Raw genomic sequence first — 10092 nt, forward strand, 5'->3', positions numbered from 1 at the left:
TTTAGTTTAGTTTTAGGGTCACACCCGGTGATGCACAGGGGTTAGTCCTGGCTCATGCACTCAGGAATTACTCCTGGCTGTGCTTGGGGGACCATATGGGATGCTGGGATTCAAACCCGGTTCGGCCAGGTGCAAGGCAAACGCCCTACCCGCTGTGCTATTGCTCCAGCCACTCCATGTGCTTTTGAATAAAATGTTTCCAACATAAGTGTAAAACTTGAGCAGTTTCAAATTGGCTTTTTCATTGCTGGGTGTGTTCCCACTACTTTGATTGTACTCTGAGGCCAGCCATGTGGATTAGGTCTTAGAGGGGCAGATTTTCCTCATGCCTCCAGTATGTGGGGTCCTGGGTTCCAGGAGGGATAGGGGCGGGCAGGGTTTCAGAGCCAGGAGGTCCTGGGCTGCCCTCTCCAGCTGAAACTGACCCCTGGTGAGGATGTGTTTTAAAAGGCATCTTAGAAGCCTTTAGAAAGGCATTGGTCACAAGGCAGATACCTACAGCTCCTGCCCTTGAAGCTCAACAGACAGTGCTCCCCAGGGTCCCCAGAAAGTGACATTCTTACTTTTTATTTTAGTTTTTTGGGGTTTTTTTTTTTGGGGGGGGGGGAAAGTCATACCAGGCAATGCTCAGGGGTTACTCCTGGTTCTACACTCAGGAATTACTACTGACCATGGTCAGGGGACCATATGGGATGCCAGGGTTCAAACTGGAGTTGGCCCAGTGCAAGGCAAATGCCCTACCTGCTGTATTATCACTCAGGCCCAGAAAGTGATATTCTTGATCCTTGGGGTCCTGGGTTCCAGTTTCTATCCAACAAACCATATCAGCTCAAGAAACCAAGATGGGACATATGTGCTGCAATTGACGGGTGGATGAGAGGAATCTGAGAGCCCAAGGGACATACTTAGCCTCTTTCAGGGGCGCTGCGAGTCCAATTCCCAGGTTAAAGGTTTGGCAGGTGCAGGCCGAGGAGGCGGAGGACCTAGCAGCCGGAGAGATGAAGAAGGAACATCCTTGCAGCCTGGAGGAAGCGCCCCCAAAGCCGCATCCTGAGAGCCCCACTCTGGCCTCCTGCTAACCCCACCCGGGATGTGGGGGTTGAGATTGTGCGGCTCCTGTGGACCCTTGAACTCAGGTCCGAGGGACTCAGATCTGCCGGGTAGCGGAAGAAATGGAGAAAGGGGATGCAAAATCCAGAAGTGGAGTTAGAAGTCAAAGGCAGGAGTCCTGGAAACGCGGGGTCTAGAGCGAGGATGGGTCCCCGGGTGCGGCGCCATCTGAACTAACCTCCGAGGGACTGCTTTGTTGGCCAAGTTTTAAAGAAAAGGGGGCGGCCGTCCGGTGCCTTTGGGGTTCTAGGTTCTAGTTTTTATCCAACAGAGCGTATCAGCTCCGGGTCTCCCCACCGAGGGTGTCCACTTGACCTGCTCCCCTGGCCGCGGGCGAGCCCACCGAGTCCTGAGAGCGGGTGGTCGCTTTTTCTTCCCCGACGCTCCCGCTTCTCCGCCAAGAGCGCGGCAGGCGGGATGGAGGGGGGCCGGGCTGAGCATCCCCTGCGCCCCGGCCCGCCGGAGAGTGGACACGGCTCGGTGCTCCCGCCCCCGGGCCGGACGTGGCGCCAACCCTGTGGCGGCCGGAGCCTGGAGGTGGGGTCGGAGCTGCAGCCCGGGGGCTCTGATGTCACCGCGCGGCCTCCGCCAGCGCCCGGGAGCGCCTCTGAGGCCGGAGCGCAGGTAGGCGGCGGGCGGGGAAGATAAGGGCCGGCCTGGTGGGGGGTGGGGGGTCGCTGCGGGGGGAGGAGGAGGCTCGGTGGGGATAGGGGGGCTGCAGGGCCGCCAGTGGTGCGGTCTGGAAGTGCCCCCTCTCTGCGCGCGGTCTGGGGTGGGAGTGCAGTGGGCCCCCTGCACGCCTGTCCCCTTGTGGGTGCGGGGAGGCCGCTGGCCCACCGAGCAGCGGACGCTGGAGTGGGGGGACGCTCCGGGGTCTCGCTCCCTGACCCCCTCCTGCCCTCGACCGCTGGCGAGTCCGGCTTCCTCCCTCTCTCCCTCCCCAGGACCGCCCCCCGCCCCACACGCGCCTGAAAGTCCCCATCGTCGGGGGCTGGACGCCGTGGGGAGGGCCGAGCCCCGCGCGCCCGCGCCTTCCGCCCGCGCGGGGTCCCGGGCCTCCGCGGGTCTCTGCCGCCCCCTGCCGCTCCTTCCCGCGCCTCGCCTCTGCGCTTGGAGCCTCAGGTGCGTGGCCCCCCAGCCGCTGGGCTGTGGCCTCTATTTCCCGGGATGCCGCCCACCCGGGGCGAGAGCCTCCAGAAGAGAAGCCACGTCGAGGCTGGAGCGCGTGGAGGGTGGGGGCCGCCGAGGGGAAGGGAAGAGCCAGGAGCCACCCGCCCCGCAGACCTCGTTTGGGGGCGGGATTCAAGATAGTGCAGACTCGGTCTGGCACACAGAAACTCATTCCGATAGGCAGCCTCGGTGAGGCTCTGGCGCGCTGGAGACAGGCACCCCTCAGCCCGCCGTGCAGCACGCTGGTGCCGAGGCCTGACTACAGCCTGGCTGCTTCTCTGCTGTCCGGCGGCAGTTGCAGTCTTCTCTCCCTGCCCGTCTTCTCTCCCTGCTCGGCCACCTCCGGACAGACTTGCCAGCCGGGCTGTGAGCCCTGGGCCTTCCCGAGTCCGTCCCTCCACCTCCCAGACCCCTGGCGGGATGCACCTCTCACCTTTTCTCACCTTTTTGCTGTTTCAGTCTAGCAACAAGTATATGGGAAATGCAACTTCTTTGCAGGAGGAGATTGTTCACTGTCCTCCCCTCTCCCAACACACACACACACACACACACACACACACACACACCTCTGGCAGAGCTTGGCAAAATGCCTATGGGACTCTTGTCTCCTGTCTGAGATCGGGACTATCCCATTGTCCCAGGGCACAGCTTATGCTGATGCTAGGACACCTGGGGTGTGATCACCCTCCCACTTCCTCACAGGGGCTGGTTGGGCTGCTACTGACTCCTTGCAACCAACTGAGCTTCGTTCTTTGTGCTCAGCCCCCAGGCTCTGCAGGAGTTCACACCCTTTCAGACAAGGTGGGGACTGGAAGGAAACAGACAAGGGCATGCATTTGTATTGTCTGTTCAAATTGGTTCTTGTTTGTGGTTTGGGGATTACACCTGGTGGTGCTTAAGGGTTACTCCCAGTTTAGTGCTGAGGGTCAGTCCCCACAGTGTGTGGGAACATACAGTGCCAGGGATGGAACCCGGGCCTCCTGCAGGCAAAGCATTCGCTCCTGTTCATTGAGCATTCTCTCTGGCCCTTAAGCTGCTTTTATTCAGTGAATACAAACATACCAACTCACAAACAAGCTAAGGAGGCCCTTTCTGGTGGAGCAACTTTGTATTGGAATAGCACCTGTGCATTGCACATGCATAGCACATGCAGCAAGCATGGCACCTGTGCCCACAGGGCAAGCATGGATCGAATGAGTCGAATGGGCCAGGATAAACACTCCCAAGTTATCTACAGGACAGGAAGAGAGAGCCGGAGAGATCATACAGGGATTGTGGCACTTACCTTGCATTAGCTGACCCGGATTTGATCATTGGCACCCCATATGGTCCCCTGAGCACTGTTAGGAGTGATTCCTGAGCACAAAGCCCTGAGCACTACTGGCCCCCCCAAAAAAAAGAAAAGAAAAAGAAAGAGGAAGAGAAGCAGGTATCTGGGTGCTAGCGAGCACCTCTAGAAGAGGCGACTCTCCTCCTGGGCTCACTGGTCATAAAATGGTCATCTGGGGCCACGCTGTGAGTTGGGTTCAAGCCCAACTGGAAACAAATAAATGACAACCCAGTTGTCTGAAAGGCCCTTCCTAGAAATACTGCAGCCCCCACTCCTCCCTCTCAGGAAAGAACACGGTATCTCACAGCACGAGCCTCCCTCCCTGTCCTGACCCACACTCTGTAGCATCTTAGTCTCAGGAAAGCCGGTGACATCAGCAGGGGTGACCCAGAATTCCAAAGTGTATCTAGATGGCTGAGACACACCCTCCCTGCAAGCAGCTCAGGGACGGCAGACCCCATCCTGCCGTCATGCCCCGAGCCCACAGGCAGCCCCAGACTCCCAGGACCAAAGTTCTCTCCCCCATGCCCTGGGCATTCCCACCATGTCCTCCCTGCTCCACCTTCCCAGCTTGTGTGTGTGTGTGGGGAGGGGTGGGCCTTCATTCATGGCCACTCCTGCTCCAAGCTGCTGCTATTTGTGTGTGTGTTTGTGTGGGGGTGCCCATCTTGCAGTGCTCAGCACCTACTCCAAGCTTTGTGCTTGGGGATCACTCCTGGCAGGCTCAGCGAGCCATATGGGATGCTGAGGATTGAACCCAGGTCGGCCGCAGGCAAGGCAAGCATCCTATTGGCTGTACTATTGCTCCAGCCCTCCAAGCTGCTTCTAATCCCTTAAGAGTGCCTGGCCTGTCCCTAGAGGCAGCTGTTGCCTCCATTCTGTCCCTTTTCCAGGAAGAATGCAAAGGGAGGGGAGAAGCGTGAGTAAAACCAAAGGGGCCTTCTTCCTGCTACCCCAAGGCCACCTCACATCTACTCTCTGCAAATTCAGTTTCTCTAACTGGCTGGGTGGCCAGCACTGAGGGTGGAAGGAGCCAGTGCACAGCTGTTCTCAGGAATAGGAGAAATCACAATTCCGATGCAGGGTGGGGGAAGCTTGGGACACTGTAGGGAGCCCCAAAGGTCAGGAGACCTCTAAGCCAAGCCCTATAGAAGGAGCAAAAGTAGCAGGACAAAGAGGGGCGTAAGCCTGTCATTCTGAGACAAAAAGCAGAGTCTCTGAAGCAGGGACCTATTATTCTGGAAACTGTTTGAGGTGTGTGTGGAAGTGGGGGTGACTGACCCAGAGTGGAGGGAGTTGGGACTTTGTTGGATGCAGCAGGCAGTTAGGGGGCAGGGGTAAACTAGCTTTCAGCACACTGGGCTTCCAGGAAATTGATTCTGACTGCAGTCAGCTTGGAGGTGGGCCCAGATTCCAGGCTGGACTCTGCCTCCTACCAGCTGTGTGCCCCTGGACCCTTCATTCCCACTTCCCGCAAACTCAGGACCTCAAGTCCCCATCTGTGGAACACAGCTGTGGCAGGACTCAAGAGAAGTATTTGCACATTGCATGCTGACCCCTAACCAATGGGCACAGAGTGGGCAGGGAGGCTGGGAAGCAACCCCTGCCATCTGACCTGGGTCTGCCCGCTCCTGCCATGGCTCCTGGGTGATCACAGAACCTTCTAGACCATTGTTTATATCAGAAAAAGATCACACGGAGAGGCTAACAAAGCTGCCAGGAAACGGCCTGGGTGGGACTGGGTTAGGAGTGTGGGTACATTCTCAGCACCCCACCGTTGAGGGGGTACCCGGGCTTCAGGCCAGGAGTATCCCAGCGGGGAATGGGCTCATGGCCAGTTTCTTCCTCTCAAACTCTCAACTCTCAAGGCCACTCTTTCTATGGCCATCCCCACCTGGGGACATGTGACCAGGGAGGGGCTGTGAGCTCAGTGAGCTCAGTGCCCTCCGGAGGGTGGAGGAAGTTGGCCTAGTCCTCACCCTTTTTTCATCGGGAACATGTTTATTATTGTTTCTTGTTATTTTGCTGTTGTTGGTCCTTGTGGAAGCCAAAACTGGCAGTGCTGGGGTCCACCAGGGGGTATCCTGTGGATGCTGGGGGCGGGGGTGGGAGCATGCGGTGGGGTCTGAGGGATGGGGCACGCGGTACTGGGGATCGAACCCAAGGCTGCGCACATGAGCCGGGCCCCTCACCTCACCCATCATCCCGCGCTCTCGCCTCTTCCAGGCCCCACTGAGCTGGCCGGCCTGGAAACTCCTCTGTGCGGCCATGGAGGGCCTGGGCGCCGGGAGCCCCCGCACCTCTCCGTCCTCGTGCCCCCGCGGCCTGGACGTGCGACGGCTGTCCACGCGGGCCGACTCGGCCTACAGCTCCTTCTCGGCAGACCCCGGAGGCCCCGAGCCGCTCCCGCCGTCGCCTGGCTCCCACCTCCTCCCCTGCCTCACCTGGGATGACACGGAGCCCCCGCCGCAGGGGCCAGGGGCCCCAGGGCCACTGAGCAGACAGGACACCCCGCTGCTGTTCGCACTGGCGGCCGAGGCGGCGGCGGCGGCGGCGGCGGCGGCGGCAGCGCGGGCGGCCGAGCCCCCCAGCCCCCCCGCGGCGCGGGCCGCCTACCGCCTGCGTCTGCAGGGCGCGCAGAGGCGGGTGCTGCGGGCCACGTCCTTCCAGCGCAAGGAGCTCCGCATGAGCCTGCCCTCCCGCCCGCGCGCCGCGCACAGCCACCCGGGCGAGGACGCGGAGCCGCCACGCGGGACACTCACCCCGGGGCCCACCGGCTCGGGACGCCAGACCAACCCACCGCGGAAATGGCGCTTCTCTGACCCCCAGCCGGAGCCCCAGCTGCAGCCAGGGGAAACGGGTCGAGTCCAGCGGGGTGACCCGAGGATGCTTGCCAGGCCCGAACCCCAACAATTGCGGCCGCGGGTGGTGGCAGAGATCGGAGGTCACGGGATCAGGGAGCCGCCAGAGGACGCCCGACGCCCCGAGGCCCCAGAACCAGGCTCTCTGAAGCTCGTCCACGCCTACAGGCCTTCCAGTGGCCGTCGGAGCCCTTCCTGCGAAGTGATGTCCTCTGTCCAGGTGTGGAGGACAGGGGCTGCAGGGCTGATGGGAGGGGCACGTGTGAGATCAGAACCTTAAGTCCCATTTGTCCTATTGTTTACCTTTCCAGGGTACTCCTCGAGGAGCAGAACCTTCCAGACCAGTATTTCATGCCAAACTTTCCAGGTGAGAGGCCTGGATCAGTCTGAGACAGAAAGTGGGGAATGGACTATTCTGAGAAAGAAGGTGGGAAAAGCAGGAAAGCACTCCGCTGTTAGCATCTCCCCTCAGCCTGAGCTCCTGATGTTTGCAAAACGCACCTGCTCCTCACCAGCATCTGCAGCCTCTCTGGTGCTGCACCGCACCAATTTATTCTGGTGCTTCCATCCTGGTCACAGGGGTCCTGTGGGCCTCCCCCATCCCCTCCCCATCCAGGTCCCAGGCTCAGAAGGAGGCTGCAGGGGGTCTGCCCGGTTTCTCTCCCTTCCCCGTGATGTTTTCCTGGACCTCCCTCCCCACCCACTGGTTAGAATAAGATCCCTGCAGACTCCCATGCCCCGCCGAGGCTGCCTGCCAGGTGAACCCCTTCCTGCTTCCCAGCAGAACACGACACCCTTGTTCCACATGTGCCTCTTCCAAATGGAGCATTTATTGTGCCCGTATTGGATTGCATGGAGGCAGAGAACCTTCTTCTAGCCCGAGCCTGGGGTCTGAGGGCAGTAACTAGGGGCCCATGCCATCCAGCATTTGTCTCCAGCCAGAGCCATTTCTTTCTTTTTTTATTTAAATTTTTATTTAATGTTATTTTCATAAGGTTGTTCACATTAATTGATTACGTTCAATATTTCAACACCAATCCCACCACCATTACACCTTCCCACCACCATTATTTTGAATTTTCCCAACACCATTCAAGCCTACCTGCCAGGGGCAAATGCTAGATCACTTAGTTTCTATTGCTTATTATGAAGCGGGTAGAGCATTTGCCTTGCATGCAGCTGACCCAGGTTTGATCCCTCCGTCCCTCTCAGAGAGCCCAGCAAGCTACCAAGAGTATCTCACCCGCACTGCAGAGCCTGGCAAACTACCCATGGCATATTTGATATGTCAAAAACAGTAACAACAAGTCTCACAATGGAGACGTTACTGGTGCCTGCTCGGGCAAATCAATGAACAACGGGATAATAGTGCTACAGTGTAGTGCTACATTATGAATATCATGAGAGTTCACGCGCCCGCTAACGTGGCCATGCACTTCTAAAATTGTAAATGCTTGGGATCAGAGACATCTCTGTAGGGAGATAATCCATTTTGAGATTCATTTGGGAGTCTCTGGACTCAGGTCGTTGATGTGTTGAGATGGCACCCTGAGGGAGTTTGTGGGCATGACAGCCAGGACCCCAAGCGAGCGGGTTGAAGGGAAGGGCCGTGTGACCTGGAGTCTTAGTCTCTGAACCCACATACCTGGGTTTGTCTTCTGGAAGCTCGTGGCTACCTGGGTTTCATCTGGAGTAGGCAGAGAGGGCTCGCCAGAGGCACTTCTGATTGTGTCTCTTGCACTTCCAGTATCCATGCCTCTGACCAGCTGCCTGGAGTCGCCTTGAACCAAAGAGTTGACCAGGCTCCAGTGTCTCCAGAGCGTTCCCTCCCTACGTGCCTGGAGACCTCAGCAGCTTGTGACTGCTGGCCGGGGTTGAGTGGTCCTGGGGCCACCAGGCCCGAACATCATAGACCCCCCGGGATGGCGAATGGTGACAGCCCTCCCACTGACCACACCGGACCGCTGGCCGCTGGCCTCCCCGAGGCTGTAGAGTGTGACCCCCTCAAAGAGAGCCCAGATGATGCACTGGCGACTCGGGGCAGTGGTGCCCCAGGACTACATGATCACACTGCCCCAGGTTGGGCCATGGCTCAGCCAGGTTCTGGTGCCCGCCTGGAGGAGCTTATTCAGGAGCTGGCAAGACTGGACCCCTCCCTTAGCGACACTCTGGCCTCCCTGCCCAGCCCGCCTGCTATTCCCCTGGCCGTGCTACATGGACTCGTTCCCTTAGCCGAAGTCTGGGCTGCAATGCGGCCGGCCAGCTCAGAGGCTGGAGAGGGGCCTGCTGCTTCCGAGGCAGGGTGAGTGAGCACCAGGGTGGGTGAGGGGGTACCAGGGACTCAGGTTGAGGTGCCTGCAGCCTGGGGCAGGACAGCGCAAAGAGCTCTGGCTTTGTCCCCAGGTCCTATCTATTTAGCTCCACCTCGCTCCTGTCAACTTCTCAGGAGGAGACAAGGCCAGTAAGTCTAACCACCCAGCCTGTGCCTGACCAGTCCTGTGGCCAGGGTCCCCCTGAGCCCAAACACCTCATCCAGGCCAAGAAAGTGAGTGTGGAGAGGTCTGTGTGGGCGGGGTAGGATCCCCAGACCGGAGCCTGGGCTAAAGCAGTGGGGACCAGTCTTGACCGACGTCTCCTGCAGGTGGAGCTGGCCGAGCTCCTCCAAAAGATGCTGGGGGACCTGGAGGCCGAGCGCGAGCAGCTGCAGAGGGCGGCGCAGGCGTGGGCCGGGCGCAGGGCTGCGCTGGAGGCCGCCATAGGCCAGGCCTGTGCACCCCGAGAGCTCGAGCGCTTCAGCCGCTTCCTGAGCGACCTGGAGCGCGTGCTGGGCCTGCTGCTGCTGCTGGGCTGTCGCCTGAGCCGCGTGCACCACGCCCTGGCCCGGCTGGGCGCGGATGGCGACGTCGAAGAGCAGGTAAGCGGGTCCGGGAGCAGGGAGAGCACAGCGGAACAATGCGGGGAGCCACCACTCCCTCACGGCGTCCCCCCACCCCACCCCCCGGTCCCCCAGGCCTCCCTGCGGCAGCGGCTGGGGCTCCTGCAGCGGCAGCAGGAGGACGCGCGGGAGCTGCGGGAGCACGTGGCGCGGCGGGAGCGGACACTGCACGAGGTGCTGGCGCGCGCGCTGCCTGCGCAGGAACTGCGCGCCTACCGCGCCCTGCTGGCCGGCAAGGCCGCCGTCCTGGCCCAGCAGCGGGGCCTGGACGAGCGGGCGCGGCTCCTCCAGGACCAGCTGGACGCCGTGAGGAGCGCCCTGGGCCAAAGCCCCCTGGCGCCCGGGCCCCGTCCTGGCGCTGCATCACCCCTCCCACCTTCTCTCTGCTAGTTGCGGATGGTGGCGGTGGGACCGCTCTCCCAAAGAACTGGGGGTGACATTGGTTTTCTCCGCTCCCTTGGGGGCAGGGAAAACCTACGCCAGCCCTTCCTAGGACTCTTCCTCTGAATGTGCCAAAGTGGCCTTATCCAGGGCTTGAGGATTATTTGTTCATTACTTGGTGAATGCAGTAAACTGCATCACCACGGGCTATCATGAGGCTGACTGGAAGAAGACAGGGCAGAAGAAAGTTTCAATTTAAGGTGCAGAACAGACTTTCTCTAGATCTGTTTTCAATAAAAATGTAT

The 10092-nt window shown here is 59.9% G+C and overlaps 1 protein-coding gene across 3 annotated transcripts; it reads left to right on the forward strand.

The window, feature by feature from the left end:
* Positions 1-1642: 1642 nt before the first annotated feature.
* On the forward strand, positions 1643-10092 carry SHROOM1 (shroom family member 1). 3 transcript variants are annotated; one of them, XM_055142265.1, is made up of 8 exons: positions 1643-1734; positions 2055-2232; positions 5837-6691; positions 6783-6838; positions 8219-8773; positions 8875-9016; positions 9113-9385; positions 9482-10092. In XM_055142265.1, exons 3-8 carry the CDS (start codon positions 5879-5881, stop codon positions 9794-9796), a joined length of 2154 nt encoding a protein of 717 aa, XP_054998240.1. In that variant the 5' UTR covers positions 1643-1734; positions 2055-2232; positions 5837-5878; the 3' UTR covers positions 9797-10092. The 3 variants fall into 3 exon arrangements, with proteins under 3 accessions (XP_054998240.1, XP_054998239.1, XP_054998241.1); XM_055142264.1 differs by lacking the exon at positions 2055-2232 and having other exon boundaries at positions 1661-1734; XM_055142266.1 differs by lacking the exons at positions 1643-1734; positions 2055-2232 and adding an exon at positions 5122-5143.

Source organism: Sorex araneus, chromosome 6, assembly GCF_027595985.1.
Source record: "Sorex araneus isolate mSorAra2 chromosome 6, mSorAra2.pri, whole genome shotgun sequence".
Classification (NCBI taxonomy): Eukaryota; Metazoa; Chordata; class Mammalia; order Eulipotyphla; family Soricidae; genus Sorex; species Sorex araneus.